Source organism: Vidua chalybeata, chromosome 38 (assembly GCF_026979565.1).
Source record: "Vidua chalybeata isolate OUT-0048 chromosome 38, bVidCha1 merged haplotype, whole genome shotgun sequence".
Lineage (NCBI taxonomy): Eukaryota > Metazoa > Chordata > Aves > Passeriformes > Viduidae > Vidua > Vidua chalybeata.
In genome coordinates, this window is record NC_071567.1 from 149,538 (window position 1) to 172,367 (window position 22,830).

Consider the following 22,830-nt stretch of genomic DNA (forward strand, 5'->3'; position numbering starts at 1 on the left):
TGAATTTCCCCCAAAAATTCTTCCAAATTTTTCCCCCAAAATTCCCCTTTTTTAACCCAAAATTTCCCCTTTTTTAACCCAAATTTCCCCTTTTTTAACTCAAATTTTCCCCTTTTTAACCCAAATTTTCCCTTTTTAACCCAAACTTTCCCGTTTTTTTCCCAAATTTCCCATTTTTAACCCAGATTTTCCCATTTTTACCCAAATTTTCCCATTTTTAACCCAAATTTTCCCATTTTTAACCCAAATTTTCCCATTTTTAACCCAGATTTTCCCATTTTTCCCCCGATCTCCCACAAATTTTCCCCCAATTTCTCCTTTTTTTCCCAAATTTCCCCTTTTTCCCCCGTTTTTCCCCCGTTTTTTCCCTTTTTTCCCCTTTTTTTTCCCTTTTTTTTCCCTTTTTTTTTCCCTTTTTTTTCCCCAAAATTTCCATTTTTCCCCCAAATCCCCCCCGGCGCTCGCCTCCACTTCCGCCTTTCCCCCCTCTCAGCCAATCAGCGCCGAGCTCGCCCCTTTGGCCACGCCCCTCCGCCAATCAGAACAGATTTTTCTCCCAAACCACGCCCCTCAGCCAATCACAACCGATTTTCTCCTAAACCACGCCCCTCCACCAATCACAAGCGGCTTTCTCCCAAACCACGCCCCTCCGCCAATGACAAGCGGGTTTCTCCCAAACCACGCCCCCCCGCCAATCACGAGCGGGGTTTCTCCCAAACCCCGCCCCCCCCGCCAATCAGAACCGCCGTTTCTTCCGCTCTTCCCCCCCCCCCGCCACGTGACCCCTCCCCACCAATCCCCTCCCACCTTCCCCCCCCCCGTTTAGCCCCGCCCCTCCGCCCGCGGCGGCGCTCCCCGATTGGCCGGCGCCTCGCGTCACGTGGCGCTGCGAGGGGAGGGGAGGGGGGGGGCGTGGCCTAACCCGGAAGCGGCGGAGGGGGGGCGGGGATTCGGTGCTGGTGGGGGATGGGCGGCAGGAGCGGAGGGGGGGGAGGGGCCCGGGGGGGGGAGGGGAGGGAGGGGGAGGGGGAGGGGGAGGGGGAGGGGGGGGAGGGGCTGGAGCTGCAGGAGCTGCGCGCGCTGCTGAGGAGGTGAGCGGGGGGGGGGGGGGGGGGGGGGGATCGGGGGAAACTGAGGCACGTTCGGGGGGTGGGGGAGGGGATTTGGGGAAACTGAGGCACTTCGGGGGGGGTTCGGGGGAAACTGAGGCACTTTGGGGGGTGGGGGAGGGGATCTGGGGGGAAACTGAGGCAATTTTGGGGGGTGGGGGAGGGGATCTGGGGGGAAACTGAGGCAATTTTGGGGGGGTGGGGGAGGGGAATTGAGGGGGGTTCGGGGGTGGGGGAGGGGCCCTGAGGGGGATTCGGGGGAAACTGAGGCACATTGGGGGGTGGGGGAGGGGATCTGGGGGGAAACTGAGGCAATTTTGGGGGTGGGGGAGGGGAATTAGGGGGAAACTGAGGCACTTTGGGGGGGATTCGGGGGAAACTGAGGCAAATTTGGGGGGATTCGGGGGAAACTGAGGCAGTTTTGGTCTGGGGGGGAGGGGAATTGGGGGGAAACTGAGGCAGTTTTGGCGTGGGGGGAGGGGATTTGGGGGGATTTGGGGGGAAACTGAGGCACATTGGGGGGGCATTCGGGGGAAACTGAGGCAATTTGGGGGGTGGGGGAGGGGATTTGGGGGGAAACTGAGGCAATTTTGATCTGGGGGGGAGGGGATATGGGGAAACTGAGGCACTTTGGGGGGGATTTGGGGGGAAACTGAGGCACTTCAGGGGGGATTCGGGGGAAACTGAGGCAATTTTGGTCTGGGGGAGAGGGGATTTGGGGAAACTGAGGCACTTTGGGGGGTGGGGGAGGGGATTTGGGGGGAAACTGAGGCACTGCGAGGGGGGGGATTCGGGGGAAACTGAGGCAAATTTTTTCGGGAATTTTTTTTGGAATTTTTTGGGGAAAATTTGGGGATTTTTGGGGGATTTTTGGTGCCGTTTTGGGTGAATTTTTGTTGATTTTGGGCTGAATTTCGGGTGAATTTTTTTGGGGCTATTTCGGGCATTTTTGGGTAAATTTCGGGTGAATTTGGGGTGAATTTGGGGCATTTTCGGGGTTGATTTTTGGCTGAATTTGGGGCATTTTTTGGGCGGAATTTTGGCTGAATTTTGGGTGAATTTTGGGTGAATTTTGGCTGAATTTTGGGGTTGATTTTTGGCTGAATTTTGGCCGAATTTTGGCCGATTTTTGGTTGATTTTTGGGTGAATTTCGGGTGAATTTGGGCCGATTTTGGGGTTGATTTTTGGCCGAATTTTGGCCGATTTTTGGTTGATTTTTGGCTGAATTTTGGCTGAATTTTGGGTGAATTTTTGGTTGATTTTTGGCTGAATTTTGGCTGAATTTTGGGTGAATTTTGGGTGATTTTTGGGTGAATTTCGGCTGAATTTTGGGTAAATTTTGGGGTTGATTTTTGGGTGATTTTTGGGTGAATTTCGGGTGAATTTTGGGTAAATTTTGGGTGAATTTTGGGTGATTTTTGGTTGATTTTTGGGTGAATTTCGGGTGAATTTGGGCCATTTTTGGGGTTGATTTTTGGCTGAATTTTGGGTGAATTTCGGGTGAATTTTGGCTGAATTTTGGGTGATTTTTGGCTGAATTTCGGGTGAATTTTGGGTGAATTTTGGGTGATTTTTGGGTGAATTTCGGGTGAATTTGGGCCATTTTTGGGGTTGATTTTTGGGTGAATTTCGGGTGAATTTCGGGTGAATTTTGGGTGAATTTCGGGTGAATTTTGGCTGAATTTTGGGTGAATTTTGGGTGATTTTTGGGTGAATTTGGGCCATTTTTGGGGTTGATTTTCTGGAACTTTCCAGGGCCCGGCGGGGGCGGCTCCCGGAGCCCCCCCCGGACTCCGAGTCAGACCCGGAACCGGAACCGGAACCGGAACCGGAAGCGGAAGACGCGGGGGGAGGGGCCCCGCCGCCCGCGGCAGGTGGGGGCGGGGCTTAAAGGGGGTGGGGCTTGGAATAAACGGGGAGGGGCTTAAATGTGGGTGGGGCTCGGAGGGGGTGTGGCGGCGTGGGCGGTGCTTGAAAGAAAGAGGAGGGGCCAAAACGGGGGGTGGGTGGGTGTGGCTTGTGGGGGGCGGTGGGCGTGGCCTGAGCTGACGGAGCCCCTCCCCGCAGGAGCCCCTCCCCCCGCAGGCCCCGCCCTCCAGGAGCTGTGGGCGGAGCTTGGGCGGGGCCGGGGAGGGGCGGGGCCTGAGCGGAGCCTGCCCCGGCTGCTGCGGCAGGTGGGAACTGGGATAAACTGGGATAAACTGGGATAAACTGGGAGGGACTGGGAGGGACTGGGAGGGACTGGGAGGGAACTGGGATGGACTGGGATCAAACTGGGAGGGACTGGGAGGGACTGGGATCAAACTGGGAGGGACTGGGAGGGACTGGGATGGACTGGGATGGACTGGGAGGGAACTGGGAGGGACTGGGATCAAACTGGGAGGGACTGGGATGCAACTGGGATGGACTGGTTTATACTGGGAGGGACTGGGATCAAACTGGGATCAAACTGGGATCAAACTGGGAGGGACTGGTTTGAACTGGGAGGGGCTCTGGGGTTACTGGTTTGTACTGGGAGGGGACTGGGATCAAACTGGGATGAACTGGGAAGGAGATTTGGGGGTTACTGGTTTATACTGGTTTGTACTGGGAGGGGATTTGGGGTCACTGGTCCATACTGGTCCATACTGGTCCATACTGGTCCATACTGGTTTGAACTGGTTTTTACTGGTTTTTACTGGTTCCCAGCGCGAATGGGGGCGGAGCTTCTCCAGGGAGGAGCGATCCCAGCTGAGCTCCCAGTAAGGCACTGGTTTATACTGGTTTTACTGGGTTATACTGGTTTTTACTGGTTTATACTGGTTTGTACTGGTTTATACTGGTTTGTACTGGTTTGAACTGGTCGGAACCGGTTTGAGCCATTTCTAACTGGTTCCAACCGGTCTGTACTGGTTTTCAGGCCAGTGAAACCGGTTTGGGCTGGGTTTTGAACTGGTTTGTACTGGTTTAAACTGGTTTGTACTGGTTTGAGCCATGTTAAACTGGTTTTTAACCGTTTTAAACTGGTTTATACTGGTTTCTACTGGTTTCAGCCATTTCGAACCGGTTTAAACTGGTTTTTAACGGTTTTTAACTGGTTTAAACTGGTTTTTAACCGTTTTAAACCGGTTTAAACTGGTTTTCAGCCATTTTAAACCAGTTTAAACTGGTCTTTAACCATTATAAACGGGTTTAATCTGGTTTTTAACCATTACAAACTGGTTTAATCTGGTTTTTAACCGTTTTAAACCGGTTCAAACTGGTTTGTACTGGTTTCAGCCATCTTAAACTGGTTTTCAGCCATTTTAAACCGGTTTAAACTGGTTTCTACTGGTTTCGGCCATCTTGAACTGGTTTTTAACCATTTTTAACTGGTTCAAACTGGTTTTCAGCCATTTTAAACCGGTTTAATCTGGTTTTTAACCATTTCAAGCTGGTTTAAACCGGTTTTTAACCATTATAAAGTGGTTTCATCTGGTTTTTAACCATTTCAAGCCGGTTTAAACCGGTTTTTAACCATTATAAAGTGGTTTCATCTGGTTTTTAACCATTTCAAGCCGGTTTAAACCGGTTTTTAACCATTATAAACTGGTTTAAACCGGTTTTTAACCATTATAAACCGGTTTAAACCGGTTTTTAACCATTTCAAGCCGGTTTAAACCGGTTTTTAACCATTATAAACTGGTTTAAACCGGTTTTTAACCATTTCAAGCCGGTTTAAACCGGTTTTTAACCATTATAAACTGGTTTAAACCGGTTTTTAACCATTTCAAGCCGGTTTAAACCGGTTTTTAACCATTATAAACTGGTTTAAACCGGTTTTTAACCATTATAAACTGGTTTAAACCGGTTTTTAACCATTTCAAGCCGGTTTAAACCGGTTTTTAACCATTATAAACTGGTTTAAACCGGTTTTTAACCATTTCAAGCCGGTTTAAACCGGTTTTTAACCATTATAAAGTGGTTTAAACCGGTTTTTAATCATTATAAACCGGTTTAAACCGGTTTTTAACCATTTCAAGCCGGTTTAAACCGGTTTTTAACCATTATAAACTGGTTTAAACCGGTTTTTAATCATTATAAACCGGTTTAAACCGGTTTTTAACCATTATAAAGTGGTTTAATCTGGTTTTTAGCCATTTCAAGCCGGTTTAAACCGGTTTTTTTTTAACCATGGGCGTGTCCCCGGGGAGGCGTGGCCTCTGCCCGGGCCCCGCCCCTGAAGCCCCGCCCCCTCTCAGCTTCCTGCCCAATCACGCGGCGGCGCTGGAGCCCCACCCCCAGAAGGTTTTCTGCGCCGTCTTCGCCGACGGCGGCCGGAGGCTCCTGACGGCGTGCCAGGGTGGGTGAGGAACGGGGGGAATTTGGGGGGAATTCCCGGGATTTCGGGAAAATTCGGGAATTCTGGGGAAAAATCCCGAAAACTCGGGGAAAAAATCCCGAAAATTTGGGGGAAATCCCCGAAAATTTGGGGTTTTTTGGGGCTTTTTTCGGGTTTTAATGTGATCTTTTGGGTGCCAGGGTGGGTGAAAAGTCACGAAATTCCCAAAATTTGGGAAATTTTGGGGAAAATTTGGGAAATTTTGGGGAAAATTTGGGAAATTTGGGAAAATTTGGGGAAATTCCCCAAAATTTGGGTTTTTTTGGGGGTTTTTTTTGGGGCTTTTTCTGGGGTTTTTAATGTGGATTTTTTGGGTTTTTTTTGGTGGCAAGGTGGATGAAAATTCCCAGAATTTGGGAGATTTTGGGGAAAATTTGGGGGAATTCCCAAAAATTTGGGGAAAATTCCCGAAAATTTGGGGAAAATTCCCGAAAATTTGGGGTTTTTTTGGGGCTTTTTTGGGGTTTTTTGGGGGGTTAAATGTGATTTTTTTTTTGGGTTTTTTTGGTGGCAGGGTGGGTGAAAATTCCCGAAATTCCAAAATTTGGAAGATTTTGGGGAAAATTTGGGAAATTTTGGGGAAATTTGTGAAAATTTGGGGGAAATTCCCAAAAATTTGGGTTTTTTTGTGCGTTTTTTTGGTTTTTAATGTGGGTTTTTTGGGTTTTTTTGGGGTGCCAGCGTGGGTGGCAATTCCCAAAATTCCCAAAATCTGGGAAAATTTGGGTGAATTCCCAAAAATTCGGGGGAAATTCTCAAAAATTTGGGGAAAATTCCCAAGAATTTGAGGTTTTTTGGACGTTTTTTCCCAATTTTTGACCCCAAATCCCCGAATTTCGACCCAAACCCCCCTAAAATTTCCATCAAAAAAATCCCCAAATTTCGACCCGAAACCCCTAAAACGTCCCAATATTTGACCCAAAATCCCCAAATTTCGACCCAAAATCCACAAATTTTGACCCAAACCCTCCAAATTTCCATCAAAAAATCCCCCAATTTCAACCCGAAATTCCCCAAAATCCCCAAATTTCGACTCAAATTCCACAAATTTTGACCCCAAATCCCCAAATTTTGACAAAAAAAACCCAAATTTTGATCCAAACCCCCCCAAATTTCCATCAAAAAATCCCCAAATTTCGACCCAAATTCCACAAATTTCGACCTAAAACCCCCAAATTTCGACCCAAAATTCCCGAATTTTGACATAAAACCCCCGAATTTCCGCACGAAATCCCCAAATTTTAACCTAAAATCCCCAAATTTCCATCAAAAATCCCCAAATTTCAGCCCTAAATCCCCGAATTTCGACCTAAACCCCCTAAATTTCGATCCTAAATTCCCAAATTTCGCCCCGAATTTCACAAATTTTGACCTAAAATCCCCGATTTTCAATCCTAAATGCCCAAACTTCGACCAAAAATCCCAAAAGTTCGATCCTAATTTCACAAATTTTGACCTAAAAGCCCCAAATTTCCATCAAAAAATCCCCAAATTTCGACCCAAATTCCACAAATTTCGACCCAAAATCCCCAAATTTCGATACGAAACCCCTAAAAAGACCTAATTTTTGACCCAAAATCCCCAAATTTCGACCCAAAATCCCCAAATTTCGATACGAAACCCCTAAAAAGACCTAATTTTTGACCCAAAATCCCCAAATTTCGACCCAAAATCCCCAAATTTCGACCCAAAACCCCCTAAAATTTCCGTCAAAAATCCCCAAATTTCGACGCAAATTCCACAAATTTCGACCCTAATTCCACAAATTTCGAACCAAAATCCCCAAATTTCGACACAAATTCCACAAATTTTGACCTAAAATCCTCAAATTTCGTCCCGAAACCCCCAAATTTCGACCCCAAATTCCCCAAAATTCCCCAAATTTCGACCCAAAACCCCCTAAAGTTTCCATCAAAAATCCCCAAATTTTGACCCAAAATCCCCAAATTTTGACCCAAAATCCCCAAATTTCGTCCCAAAATCCCTAAATTTCAACCCAAAACTCGCCCAAAATCCCCAAATTTTAACCTAAAATCCCCAAATTTTGACATAAAACCCCCCAGAAAATCCCCGATTTTTGACCCAAATCTTCCGTATTTCTTCAGCCGAAAATGACCCAAAATCGCCGTTTTTCCCCCCAAAATTTCCCAGACCACGCCCTGCGTCTGTTCGAGGTGTCGGGGGCGGGGCTGCGGCTCCTCTGCGCCACCAGGGGGCGCCACGTGGGCTGGAGCCCCCAAAAATCCCCAAATTTCACCCCAAAAAACCCTGAAATTTCCCGATTTTTAACCCAAAATCCCAAATTTCGACCCAAAATCCCCAAATTTCAACCCAAAATTCCCCAAATTTCGACCCAAAACCCCTGAAATTTCCCGATTTTTAACCCAAAATCGCAATGTTTGCACCCAGAATCCCCAAATTTCAACCCGAAATTCCCCAAATTTCGGCCCAAAACCCCTTAAAATTTCCATCAAAAATCCCCCAGTTGCGACCCAAAATCCACAAATTTCGAACCAAAATCCCCAAATTTCGGCACAAATTCCACAAATTTTGACCAAAAATCCCCAAATTTCGACCCAAAACCCCCTAAAGTTTCCATCAAAAATCCCCAAATTTCGACCCAAAATCCCCAAATTTCGACACGAAACCCCTAAAAAGACCTAATTTTTGACCCAAAATCCCCAAATTTCGTCCCAAAATCCCTAAATTTCAACCCAAAACTCCCCCAAAATCCCCAAATTTTAACCTAAAATCCCCAAATTTTGACATAAAACCCCCCAGAAAATCCCCGATTTTTGACCCAAATCTTCCGTATTTCTTCAGCCGAAAATGACCCAAAATCCCGATTTTTCCCCCCAAAATTTCCCAGACCACGCCCTGCGTCTGTTCGAGGTGTCGGGGGCGGGGCTGCGGCTCCTCCGCGCCACCAGGGGGCGCCACGTGGGCTGGAGCCCCCAAAAATCCCCAAATTTCACCCCAAAAAACCCTGAAATTTCCCGATTTTTAACCCAAAATCCCAAATTTCGACCCAAAATCCCCAAATTTCACCCCGAAATCCCCCAAATTTCGACCCAAAACCCCCTAGAATTGCCATTAAAATCCCCAAATTTCGGCCCAAAATCCACAAATTTTGACCTAAAATCCTCAAATTTCGACCTAAAATCCCCGAATTTCGACGTAAACCCCCCAAATCTCAACCCCAAATCCACAAATTTTGACCTAAAATCCCGAAATTTCGACCCAAAGCCCCCAAGTTTCCATCAAACATCCCCAGATTTTGACATAAAACCTCCAAATTTTGACCCAAAATCCCCAAATTTCGACCCGAGACCCCTAAGGAGACCCAATTTTTGACCCAAAATCCTCAAATTTCGACCAAAAATCCCCAAATTTTGACTTAAAACCCCCAAATTTTGATCTAAAATCCCCAAATTTCGACCCAAGCCCTCCAAATTTCCGTCAAAAAATCCCCCAATTTCAATCCGAAATTCCCCAAAATTCCCAAATTTCGACTCAAATTCCACAAATTTTGACCCAAAATCCCCAAATTTTGACAAAAAAAACCCAAATTTTGATCCAAAACCCCCCAAATTTCCATCAAAAAATCCCCAAATTTCGACCTAAAACCCCCAAATTTCCACAGAAAAACCCCAAAATTTCCCCCAATTTTGACCCAGAACTCCCAAATTTTGGCACAAAACTCCCAGATGTCCACTTTTAACCAAAATCGCCGTTTTTCCCCCCAAAATTTCCCAGACCACGCCCTGCGTCTGTTCGAGGTGTCGGGGGCGGGGCTGCGGCTCCTCCGCGCCACCAGGGGGCGCCACGTGGGCTGGAGCCCCCAAAAATCCCCAAAATTCACCCCAAAAAACCCTGAAATTTCCCGATTTTTAACCCAAATCCCCAAATTTCGACCCAAAATCCCCAAATTTCACCCCGAAATTCCCCAAATTTCGACCCAAAACCCCCTAGAATTGCCATTAAAATCCCCAAATTTCGGCCCAAAATCCACAAATTTTGACCTAAAATCCTCAAATTTCGACCTAAAATCCCCGAATTTCGACGTAAACCCCCCAAATCTCAACCCCAAATCCACAAATTTTGACCTAAAATCCCGAAATTTCGACCCAAAGCCCCCAAGTTTCCATCAAACATCCCCAGATTTTGACATAAAACCTCCAAATTTTGACCCAAAATCCCCAAATTTCGACCCGAGACCCCTAAGGAGACCCAATTTTTGACCCAAAATCCTCAAATTTCGACCAAAAATCCCCAAATTTTGACTTAAAACCCCCAAATTTTGATCTAAAATCCCCAAATTTCGACCCAAGCCCTCCAAATTTCCATCAAAAAATCCCCCAATTTCAACCCGAAATTCCCAAAAATCCCCAAATTTCGACTCAAATTCCACAAATTTTGACCCCAAATCCCCAAATTTTGACAAAAAAACCCCAAATTTTGATCCAAACCCCCCCAAATTTCCATCAAAAAAATCCCCAAATTTCGACCCAAATTCCACAAATTTCGACCTAAAACCCCCAAATTTCGACCCAAAATTCCCAAATTTTGACATAAAACCCCCGAATTTCCGCACGAAATCCCCAAATTTTAACCTAAAATCCCCAAATTTCCATCAAAAATCCCCAAATTTCAGCCCTAAATCCCCGAATTTCGACCTAAACCCCCTAAATTTCGATCCTAAATTCCCAAATTTCGCCCCGAATTTCACAAATTTTGACCTAAAATCCCCGATTTTCAATCCTCAATGCCCAAACTTCGACCAAAAATCCCAAAAGTTCGATCCTAATTTCACAAATTTTGACCTAAAAGCCCCAAATTTCCATCAAAAAATCCCCAAATTTCGACCCAAATTCCACAAATTTCGACCCAAAATCCCCAAATTTCGATACGAAACCCCTAAAAAGACCTAATTTTTGACCCAAAATCCCCAAATTTCGACCCAAAATCCCCAAATTTCGACCCAAAACCCCCTAAAATTTCCGTCAAAAATCCCCAAATTTCGACGCAAATTCCACAAATTTCGACCCTAATTCCACAAATTTCGAACCAAAATCCCCAAATTTCGACACAAATTCCACAAATTTTGACCTAAAATCCTCAAATTTCGTCCCGAAACCCCCAAATTTCGACCCCAAATTCCCCAAAATTCCCCAAATTTCGACCCAAAACCCCCTAAAGTTTCCATCAAAAATCCCCAAATTTCGACCCAAATTCCACAAATTTCGACCCAAAATCCCCAAATTTTGACCCAAAATCCCCAAATTTCGTCCCAAAATCCCTAAATTTCAACCCAAAACTCCCCCAAAATCCCCAAATTTTAACCTAAAATCCCCAAATTTTAACATAAAACCCCCCAGAAAATCCCCGATTTTTGACCCAAATCTTCCGTATTTCTTCAGCCGAAAATGACCCAAAATCCCGATTTTTCCCCCCAAAATTTCCCAGACCACGCCCTGCGTCTGTTCGAGGTGTCGGGGGCGGGGCTGCGGCTCCTCCACGCCACCAGGGGGCGCCACGTGGGCTGGAGCCCCCAAAAATCCCCAAAATTCACCCCAAAAAACCCTGAAATTTCCCGATTTTTAACCCAAATCCCCAAATTTCGACCCAAAATCCCCAAATTTCACCCCGAAATTCCCCAAATTTCGACCCAAAACCCCCTAGAATTGCCATTAAAATCCCCAAATTTCGGCCCAAAATCCACAAATTTTGACCTAAAATCCCCGAATTTCGACATAAACCCCCCAAATCTCAACCCCAAATCCACAAATTTTGACCTAAAATCCCGAAATTTCGACCCAAAGCCCCCAAGTTTCCATCAAAAATCCCCAAATTTTGACATAAAACCTCCAAATTTTTGACCCAAAATCCTCAAATTTCGACCAAAAATCCCCAAATTTTGACTTAAAACCCCCAAATTTTGATCTAAAATCCACAAATTTCGACATAAAATCCCCAAATTTCACCCCCAAATCCCCAAAATGACCCAAAATCCCGATTTTTCCCCCCAAAAATCAGACCACGCCCTGCGTCTGTTCGAGGTGTCGGGGGCGGGGCTGCGGCTCCTCCGCGCCACCAGGGGGCGCCACGTGGGCTGGAGCATCCTGGACGTGGCGCTCTGCCCCGACGGGCGCCAGGCGCTCTACTGCTCCTGGTCCAGCTACGGTGACTGGTTTGGACTGGTTTATACTGGGAGGGGGAAAAATGGGGGGGAAACGGGGGAAAAAAAAAAAACGGGGAAAAAAAATGGGGAGAAAATGGGAAAAAAAGGGTTAAAAAATGGGGAGAAACAGGGAAAAAATGGGTCAAAAATGGGTCAAAAATGGGTCAAAAATGGGGAAAATGTGGGGAAGAAAGGGTTAAAAATGGGGGAAAGGGGGATCTGGGGTTACTGGTTTGTACTGGTTTAAACTGGTTTAAACTGGGAGGGGACTGGGAGGGGGAAAATTGGGGGAGAAACGGGGAAAAAAACAGGAAAAATGGGGAAAAAATGGGAAAAAATGGGGAAGAAAGGGTTAAAAATGGTGGACAAAGGGTTAAAAATGGGGGGAAATGGGGATTTGGGGTTACTGGTTTGTACTGGTTTGTACTGGTTTATACTGGGAGTGGACTGGGAGGGGACTGGGAGGGGGAAAAATGGGGAGAAACGGGGAAAAAACGGGAAAAACGGGGAAAAATGGGGGGAAAATGGGGAAAAAAAGGGTTAAAAATGGGGAAAATGTGGGGAGGAAAGGGTTAAAAATGAGGGAAAGTGGGATCTGGGGTTACTGGTTTGTACTGGTTTAAACTGGGAGGGGACTGGGAGGGGGAAAATTGGGGGAGAAACGGGGAAAAAAACAGGAAAAATGGGGAAAAAATGGGAAAAAATGGGGAAGAAAGGGTTAAAAATGGGGGGAAATGGGGATTTGGGGTTACTGGTTTGTACTGGTTTAAACTGGTTTGGGACTGGTTTAAACTGGTTTATACTGGTTTGTACTGGGAGGGATTGGGAGGAGGAAAAAACGTGGGAAAAAACGGGGAAAAAACGGGGAAAAAAACGGCCAAAAAAGGGTTAAAAACGGGGGGAAAAAACCGGGATTTTTTTTTTGTTCTGGTTTGAACTGGTTTGGGACTGGGCGTGGCCTGACCAAGCCCCGCCCCCTTTTTTTTTTGTTCCCCGCCCAGTCCACGTGTTTGATTTGCATGGAGAGGGCGACGCCCACACGGCGCTGGACTTCAGGTGGGGGGGGCGTGGCTTCTTAATTAGGGGGCGTGGCATTTGTTTTCTTGCATCTCATTTGCATTTGGGGCGTGGCCTGGGGGGTTCCCGCGCTTTTGGGGGCGTGGCTTAATGGTTATGTGGGCGTGGCTTGGGATCTGGGGGGGTTATTTGCATTTGTGGGCGTGGCTTGGGGGTTTCTAGTGAGGCTCGTTTGCATTTGGGGCGGGGTTTGAGATTTCTTTTGTGGGCGTGGCTTAAAACCCTAATTAACCGACTGTAATAAAAGGGGGCGTGGCTTACTCCCCTAATTAACCTAATATAATAAAGTAGGCGTGGCTTAAACACCTAATTAACCCCAATATAATGAAGTGGGCGTGGCTTAAACCCCTAATTAACCCCAATATAGTGAAGTGGGCGTGGCCTAAATGCCTAATTAACCCAATATAACAAAGTGGGCGTGGCTCTAACCCATTTTTTATGCAGTGGGCGTGGCTTAAACCCCTAATTAACCCAATATAACGATGTGGGCGTGGCCTAAACGACAGTTTTACCCAGTGGGCGTGGCCTAAATTCATATTTTATGCGGTGGGCGTGGCTTAAACCCCAAATTAACGCTATATACAGAAGTGGGCGTGGCTTAAACCCCTAATTCATAATGTGGGTGTGGCTTAAACCCCCTAATTAATGAAGTGGGCGTGGCTTAAACCCCCTAATTAACTCGCTATAACCAAGTGGGCGTGGCTTAAACCCCCAATTAACCTGCTATAACCAAGTGGGCGTGGCTTAAACCCCCTAATTAATGAAGTGGGCGTGGCTTAAACCCCCAATTAACCCGCTATAACAAAGTGGGCGTGGCTTAAACCCCCTAATTAACCCGCTATAACCAAGTGGGCGTGGCTTAAACCCCCTAATTAACCTGCTATAACCAAGTGGGCGTGGCTTAAACCCCCAAATTAACGCAGTAAAACGAAGTGGGCGTGGCTTAAACCCGTAATTAACGCGCTGGGCGGGTCCCGGGGGAGGCGTGGGCGTGGCCCAGGCACCCAAACTAACCCAGCGGGCGTGTCCTCCTTGTCCCCGCCCCCAGGCCGGAGGACCGGCGCTTCGCCGTCTTCTCATTGGCCGTGGGGCCGGATGGGCGGGACGTGATGGGCGGGGCCAACGACGGCTGCGTCTACGTCTACGACCGGGAGGCGCAGAGGAGAGTGGAGAGGGTGAGAGACCAGTTCGGACCAGTATAAACCAGTATAAACCAGTATGGACCAGTATGGACCAGTATAAACCAGTATGGACCAGTATAGACCAGTATGGACCAGTACGGACCAGTATGGACCAGTTAAACCAGTATAGACCAGTATAAACCAGTATGGACCAGTATGGACCAGTATGGACCAGTACGGACCAGTTAAACCAGTATGGACCAGTATGGACCAGTATAGACCAGTATAAACCAGTATAAACCAGTTTGGACCAGTATAAACCAGTATGGACCAGTATAAACCAGTATAAACCAGTATGGACCAGTATAAACCAGTATGGACCAGTATGGACCAGTATGGACCAGTATAAACTAGTATAAACCAGTATGGACCAGTACGGACCAGTATAAACCAGTTTGGACCAGTATGGACCAGTATAGACCAGTATGGACCAGTTAAACCAGTATGGACCAGTATGGACCAGTATAAACCGGTATGGACCAGTTCGGACCAGTTTGGAGCAGTTTGGACCAGTATAAACCAGTATGGACCAGTATAGACCAGTATGGACCAGTATAGATAAACCAGTATAAAACCAGTATAAACCAGTATAAAAATCCCCTTTTTTCCCCATTTTCCCCCATTTTCCCCCTCCCAGTCCAAACCAGTCCAAACCAGTACAAACCAGTAACCCCAAATCCCCATTTCCCCCATTTTTAACCCTTTCTCCGCCATTTTTAACCCTTTCTTCCCCGTATTTTCCCCCATTTTTAACCCTTTTTTCCCTGTTTTTTCCCCATTTTCCCCCTCCCAGTCCCCTCCCAGTCCAAACCAGTACAAACCAGTAACCCCAAATCCCCATTTCCCCCCATTTTTAACCCTTTCTCTGCCATTTTTAACCCTTTCTTCCCCGTTTTTCCCCCATTTTTAACCCTTTTTTCACCATTTTTTCCCCATTTTCCCCCTCCCAGTCCAAACCAGTCCAAACCAGTACAAACCAGTAACCCCAAATCCCCATTTCCGCCATTTTTAACCCTTTCTCCGCCTTTTTTAACCCTTTCTTCCCCGTTTTTCCCCCGTTTTTAACCCTTTTTTCGCCGTTTTTTCCCCCATTTCCCCCCTCCCAGTCCAAACCAGTCCAAACCAGTAACCCTTCCCCCGCCCCCGGCAGGTCCCCGCCCACGAGGACGACGTCAACGCCGTGGCCCTGGCCGACGCCTCGGGCCAGCTGCTGCTCTCGGGGGGCGACGACGCCGTGGGCCGGGCCTGGGACCGGCGCTGCCTGCCCGAGGGGCCGGCGCTGACGCTGGCCGGCCACCGCGACGGCCTCACCTTCCTGCACGCCAGGGTGGGTCCCACTGGTCCGGACTGGTTTGTACTGGGAGGGACTGGGAGGGGGGAAAAAAACGGGGAGAAACGGGGGAAAAATGGTGAAAAAACGGCGAAAAACGGTGAAAAAACGGCGAAGAAAGGGTTAAAAACGGGGGAAATACGGGGAGGAAAGGGTTAAAAATGGGGGGAAATGGGGATTTGGGGTTACTGGTTTGGACTGGTTTATACTGGTTTATACTGGGAGGGGAAAAAGGGGGAGAAATGGGGAAAAAAAAGGGAAAAAATGGTGCAAAAATGGCGAAAAAAGGGTTAAAAATGGGGAAGAAAGGGTTAAAAATGGGGAAATGTGGGGAAATAAAGGGTTAAAAATGGGGGGAAATGGGGATTTGGGGTTACTGGTTTGGACTGGTTTGTACTGGTTTGTACGGGGAGGGAATGGGATGGGAAAAATGGGGAGAAATGGGGAAAAATGGCGAAAAAACGGTGAAAAAAGGGTTACAAATGGGGAAGAAAGGGTTAAAAATGGGGAAATGTGGGGAAATAAAGGGTTAAAAATGGGGGGGAATGGGGATTTGGGGTTACTGGTTTGGACTGGTTTGTACTGGTTTGGACTGGGAGGGGACTGGGAGGGGGAAAATGGGGAAAAACGGGGAAAAACTGGTGGAAAAACGGTGAAGGAAGGGTTAAAAATGGGAAAAAAAATTAAAAATGGGGTTTTTATACTGGTTTGAACTGGTTTATACTGGTCCAAACTGGTTTGTACTGGTTTGAACTGGGATTTAGTGGATGGGAGAGGAACTGGGAGCTCAAAAAATGGGGAAAAAATGGGCAAAAATTGGGCAAAAATGGGCAAAAATTGGGCAAAAATGGCCGAAAAATCGCCACAATCAGCTCGAATTTTTTCGTACTGGTTTGTACTGGTTTCTACTGGTTTATACTGGTTTATACTGGTCTAAACTGGTTCATACTGGTTTGAACTGGGATTTTGTGCCTGGGAGAGGAACTGGGAGCTCCAAAAATGGGGAAAAATGGGCAAAAATTGGGCAAAAATGGGCAAAAATTGGGCAAAAATGGCCGAAAAATCGCCAGAATCGGCTCGAACTTTTTCGTACTGGTTTGTACTGGTTTCTACTGGTTTATACTGGTTTATACTGGTCTAAACTGGTTCATACTGGTTTGAACTGGGATTTTGTGCCTGGGAGAGGAACTGGGAGCTCCAAAAATGGGGAAAAAATGGGCAAAAATTGGGCAAAAATGGGCAAAAATTGGGCAAAAATGGCCGAAAAATCGCCAGAATCGGCTCGAACTTTTTCGTACTGGTTTGTACTGGTCTGAACTGGTTTATACTGGTCCAAACTGGTTTGAACTGGGATTTTATGCCTGGGAGAGGAACTGGGAGCATGAAAAATGGGGAAAATTCGGGCAAAAAAGGGCAAAAATTGGGCAAAAACGGCCGAAAAATCGCCAAAATCAGCTCGAATTTTTTCGTACTGGTTTATACTGGTTTGTACTGGTTTGTACTGGTCTGAACTGGTTTGTACTGGTCCAAACTGGTTTGAACTGGGATTTTGTGGCTGGGAGAGCAACTGGGAGCTCCAAAAATGGGGAAAAATGGGAAAAAACTGGGCAAAAATGGCCGAAAAATCGCCAGAATCGGCTCGAGTTTTTTCGTACTGGTTTGTACTGGTCTGGACTGGTTTTTACTGGTCCGAACTGGTTTTGGCCGGCAGGGGGACGGCCGCTACGTGGTGTCCAACTCCAAGGACCAGTCGGCCAAGCTGTGGGACCTGCGGCGGCCCTCGGGGCCGGCGGCGCTGGCGGCGGCGCGCCGGGCGGTGGCGCGGCAGAGCTGGGACTACCGGTGGCAGCGGGCGCCGCGGAACGGTACTGGTTTATACTGGTTTGTACTGGTTTGGACTGGGAGGGGGAAAAACGGGGGAAAAAAACGGGGAAAAAACGGGGAAAAACGGCGAAAAAACGGGGAAAAAAGGGTTAAAAATGGCGGAAATACGGGGGGAAATGGGGAAAATGGGGATTGGGGGTTACTGGTTTGAACTGGTTTGAACTGGTTTGGACTGGGAGGGGGAAAAATGGGGAAAAAAGGGTTAAAAAAACCCAATTTCCCCTCAATTTTCCCATTTTTTCCCATTTTCCCCCAATTTTTTTTCCCATTTTCCCCATTTTTCCTCCAATTTCCCCCCAATTTTTCTCCCCAAAATTTCCCCACATTTTCCCCAATTTCCCCCCATTTTCCCCCCCAAATTTCACTAAAATTTCCCCCAATTTTCCCTAAATTTCCCCAAATTTTTTTCCAATTTTTCCCCCATTTTTTTCCCATTATTTTCCCCAAATTTTTCCCCAAATTTTCTCCAATTTCCCCCCCATTTTCCCATTATTTTTTCCCATTTTCCCCATTATTTTTTCCCATTATTTTTTCCCCAAATTTCCCCCATTTTTTCCCCAAAATTTTCTCCATTTTTCCCCATTTTCCCCATTTTTCCCCATTTTTTTCCCAAATTTCCACCAATTTTCCCCCATTTTCCCCCAAATTTCCCAAATTTTCCCCCAATTTTCCCCATTTATTTCCATTATTTTTTCCCATTATTTTTCCCATTTCCCCCCATTTTTTCCCCATTTTTTACCCATTTCCCCCCAATTTCCCCCCATTTTTTCCCCATTATTTTTCCCATTATTTTTTCCCATTATTTTCCCCGTTTTTCCCTAAAATTTCCCCATTTTCCTCCCAAATGTTCCCCCCAAATTTCCCCGCAAATTCCCCCCCATTTTTTCCCCAAAATTCCCCCATTTTTTCCCCAATTTTCCCCCAAAATTTCCCCCAAAATTTCCCCCAAATTTCCCCATTCTTCCCATTATTTTCCCCATTATTTTCCCCATTTTTCCCATTATTTTTCCCATTATTTTCCCCATTTTTCCCATTTTCTTCCCATTATTTTCCCCCATTTTCTCCCCATTTTTCCCCATTTTTCCCATTCTTTTCCCCATTTTTCCCATTATTTTCCCCATTATTTTTCCCATTATTTTTTCCCTTTTTTCCCCCCATTTTTCCCATTATTTTTCCCCATTTCCCCCAATTTTTTCCCCATTTTTCCCATTATTTTTTCCCATTATTTTCCCCCAAAATCTCCCCATTTTTTCCCCAATTTCCCCCAAAATTTCCCCCATTTTTCCCCAAATTTCCCCATTCTTCCCATTATTTTTCCCATTATTTTTTTCCCATTTTCCCCCCCATTTTCCCCCAAAATCTCCCCATTTTTTCCCCAATTTTCCCCCAAAATTTCCCCCATTTTTTCCCCAAATTTCCCCATTCTTCCCATTATTTTTTCCCATTATTTTTCCCCAATTTTCCCATTTTTTCCCCCATTTTCCCCATTATTTTTCCCATTTTTCCCCATTTCCCCCCATTTCTTCCCATTATTTTTCCCCAAATTTCCCCATTTTCCCCCATTTTTTCCCATTTTCCCCATTATTTTTCCTTCCATTTATCCCATTTTCCCCCAATTTTCCCCCAAATTTCCCCCATTTTTTCCCCAATTTTCCCCCCAAATTTCCCCCATTTTCCCCCCAAATTTCCCCATTCTTCCCATTATTTTTTCCCATTATTTTTTTCCCATTTTCCCCCCCACTTTTCCCCAAAATCTCCCCATTTTTTCCCCAATTTTCCCCCATTTTCCCCATTATTTTTTCCCCAAATTTCCCAAAAATTTCCCTTTTTTTTTTCTCCCAATTTTTTCCCCAAATTTTCCCCCAAATTTCCCCCAAATTCCCCCCCTTTTTTTCCCAAATTTCCCAAAAATTCCCCCATTTTTTCCCCAAATTTCCCAAAAATTCCCCCATTTTTTTCCCCAAATTTCCCAAAAATTCCCCCATTTTTTCCCCAAATTTCCCCCAAATTCCCCCCCCATTTTTCCCCAAATTTCCCAAAAATTCCCCCATTTTTTTCCCCAAATTTCCCAAAAATTCCCCCATTTTTTCCCCCAAATTTCCCCCAAATTCCCACCCCCATTTTTTTCCCCAAATTTCCCCCAAATTCCCACCCCCATTTTTCCCCCAAATTTCCCAAAAATTCCCCCCCCATTTTTCCCCCAAATTTCCCAAAAATTCCCCCATTTTTTTCCCCAAATTTCCCAAAAACTTCCCTATTTTTTTTCCCCATTTTTCCCCCAAATTTCCCCCAAATTCCCCCATTTTTCCCCCAAATTTCCCCCCCCATTTTTTCCCCCCACCCATGGGCGTGGCTCACCCCCCCCCCCGGCCCCTCCCCCCCCCCAGCCCGCCGGGCCCCGCCCCTGCCGGGTGACGCGTCGCTGATGACGTTCCGCGGTCACGTGGTGCTGCACACGCTGCTGCGCTGCCGCCTGGCGCCGCCAGGGGGCGCCCCCGCGCTGGCGGCCGGCAGCGCCGACGGGGCCGTGCTGGGTAAACTGAGGCACGCTGGGAGACGCCGGGAGGGGTCTGGGGGGGGACTGGGATAAACTGGGAGGGGACTGGGGGGGGACTGGGAGGGGTTTGGGGGGGACTGGGAGGGGTCTTGGAGCGTCCTGGGTAAACTGAGGCACGGTGGGAGACACTGGGAGGGGTCTGGGAGGGGACTGGGGGGGGACTGGGAGGGGTTTGGGGGGGACTGGGATAAACTGGGAGGGGTTTGGGGGGGACTGGGAGGGGATTTGGGACCGTGCTGGGTAAACTGAGGCACGCTGGGAGCCGCCGGGAGGGGATTTGGGGGGGACTGGGATAAACTGGGAGGGACTGGGAGGGACTGGGAGGGACTGGGAGGGACTGGGAGGGGTCTTGGAGCGTCCTGGGTAAACTGAGGCACGCTGGGAGCCGCCGGGAGGGGTCTGGGAGGGGGACTGGGAGGGGACTGGGAGGGACTGGGAGGGACTGGGAGGGGTTTGGGGGGGACTGGGATAAACTGGGAGGGGACTGGGAGGGGTTTGGGACCGTGCTGGGTAAACTGAGGCACGCTGGGAGCCGCCGGGAGGGGATTTGGGGGGGACTGGGAGGGGTCTTGGAGCGTCCTGGGTAAACTGAGGCACGGTGGGAGACACTGGGAGGGGTCTGGGAGGGGACTGGGGGGGGACTGGGAGGGGTTTGGGGGGGGACTGGGAGGGGATTTGGGACCGTGCTGGGTAAACTGAGGCACGCTGGGAGACGCCGGGAGGGGTCTGGGGGGGGACTGGGAGGGGACTGGGGGGGACTGGGATAAACTGGGAGGGGTCTGGGACCGTGCTGGGTAAACTGAGGCACGCTGGGAGCCGCCGGGAGGGGTCTGGGGGGGACTGGGGGGGGTTTGGGGGGGACTGGGAGGGGATTTGGGGTCACTGGTTTATACTGGGAGGGACTGGGAGGGGACTGGGACCGTGCTGGGTAAACTGAGGCACGCTGGGAGCCGCCGGGAGGGGTCTGGGATCACTGGTCCGTACTGGTCCGTACCGGTTCTCACTGGTGCCCGCAGTGTATGACGTCACCACGGGGCGGGCCCTGCGCCGCCTGGCCAATCACGGCGCCTGCGTGCGTGACGTCAGCTGGAGCCCCGAGGGGGCGTGGCTCGCCAGCGCCTCGGTGGGCGGGGCTTCCGGATGGGGGGGGGTGGGGTGGGGCGGGGTTTAAAAGCGGGGAAAGGGGGCGGGGTTTAAATGTGGAAGGGGCGGGGTTTAAAGGGGAAAAGGGGAGGGGCTTGAATGAGGAAATGGGCGGGGCTGAGATGGGGAAATGGGCGGGGTTTAATAGGGAAAAGGGGAGGGGTTTATAAGGGGAAAAGGGGCGGGGTTTCAAGGGGAAAAGGGGCGGGGTTTCAAGGGGAAAAGGGGAGGGGTTTATAAGGGAAAAGGGGCGGGGTTTCAAGGGGAAAAGGGGAGGGGTTTATAAGGGAAAAGGGGCGGGGTTTCAAGGGGAAAAGGGGCGGGGTTAAATGGGAAAAGGGGCGGGGTTAAAGAGCGAAAGGGCGGGGTTAAAATGGGAAAAGGGGCGGGACTTAATGCGGAAAAGGGGCGGAGTTAAAGGGGAAATGGGAGGGGCCTGATGGGGAAGAAGAGGCGGAGCTTAAAGGGGAATGGGCGTGGTTTAATTGGGTGGGGCAAAAGGGGCGGGCTCTAGCCTAGGAGCAGTGGGCGGGGCTTATGTGTGGTTAATTGAAAAGGGGGCGTGGCTAAACGCAAAGGGGCGGTTCCTTTTAAATTTTTGAGGGGGTGGGGGCGTGGTCTGGGCCGAGGTGGGCGTGGCCTGACCCGGCCCCGCCCCCGCAGTGGGACGGCACCGTCCGGCTCTGGGATTATCGCGACGGCGGCGACGGCGACGACGGCGAGGGGGCGGGGCCTCGGGGGGAGGGGGCGGGGCCTCGGCGGGGAGGGGGCGGGGCCGAGGGGCGTGGCGTGGAATAAAGGTCGGCGTTGTGGCCCCGCCCACTTTTTTTTTAAAAAAAAAATGAGGGGCGGGGTTAAAATATTGGGAGTGGGTGGTTTGGGGGCGGGGCTTGGTGGGGAAAGGGGCGGGGCTAAAGTGGGTGTGGCCCATGGGTGGATCCCCGCCCCATAGATTTGGGGTCTGCCCCATAGATCCCGTCCTGCCCCATAGATTTCACTCCCAGCCCCATAGATCCTTCCCTGCCCCATAGATCCCAAATCCTGCCCCATAGATTTCATTTCCTGCCCCATAGATCCCGTCCTGCCCCATAGATCCCAGTTCTGCCCTATAGATCCCAAATCCTGCCCCATAGATGTGGGGTCTGCCCCATAGATTTCATTTCCTGCCCCATAGATCCCATCCCTGCCCCATAGATCTCGAATCCTGCCCCATAGATCCAGTCCTGCCCCATAGATCCAGTCCTGCCCCATAGATTGATCCCTGCCCCATAGATTTCATTTCCTGCCCCATAGATCCCGTCCTGCCCCATAGATCCTGTCCTGCCCCATAGATCCAATTCCTGCCCCATAGATTTCACTCCCTGCCCCATAGATCCCAATTCTGCCCCATAGATTCCAAATCCTGCCCCATAGATCGATCCCTGCCCCATGGATCCCAAATCCCGCCCCACAGATCCAGTCCTGCCCCATAGATTTCACTTCCTGCCCCATAGATCCCAAATCCCGCCCCATAGATTTTACTCCCAGCCATATAGACCCCAAATCCTGCCCCATAGATCCCAATTCCGCCCCACAGATCCCGTCCCTGCCCCATAGATCCCAAATCCCGCCCCATAGATCCCAATTCCGCCCCATAGATTTTACTCCCAGCCCCATAGATCCCAAATCCCGCCCCACAGATCCAATCCTGCCCCATAGATTTCACTTCCTGCCCCATAGACCCCAAATCCCGCCCCATAGATCCCATTCCTGCCCCATAGGTCCGAAATCCCGCCCCACAGATCCCAAATCCCGCCCCACAGATCCCAAATCCCGCCCCATAGATCCCGTCCCTGCCCCATAGATCCCAAACCCCGCCCCATAGATCCCGTCCCTGCCCCATAGATCCCAAATCCTGCCCCATAGATCCCATCCCTGCCCCATAGATCCCAAATCCCGCCCCATAGATCCCAAATCCCGCCCCATAGATCCCAATTCCGCCCCATAGATCCCAAATCCCGCCCCACA

At 48.7% G+C, this 22,830-nt stretch overlaps 1 protein-coding gene across 1 annotated transcript; it reads left to right on the forward strand.

Moving 5' to 3' along the window:
* The first annotated feature begins 655 nt into the window (after positions 1–655).
* Positions 656–22,057, forward strand: DCAF11 (DDB1 and CUL4 associated factor 11). Its single transcript, XM_053968649.1, has 18 exons — positions 656–666; positions 1,050–1,091; positions 2,866–2,984; positions 3,178–3,284; positions 3,799–3,851; positions 5,331–5,431; positions 7,622–7,702; positions 9,227–9,297; positions 10,891–11,007; positions 11,413–11,653; positions 12,653–12,707; positions 13,777–13,903; positions 15,060–15,236; positions 16,951–17,104; positions 19,511–19,657; positions 20,697–20,803; positions 21,487–21,575; positions 22,039–22,057. The coding sequence occupies exons 1-18, from the start codon at positions 656–658 to the stop codon at positions 22,055–22,057; spliced, it is 1,818 nt and encodes a 605-aa protein (XP_053824624.1).
* The last annotated feature ends 773 nt before the right edge of the window (positions 22,058–22,830 follow it).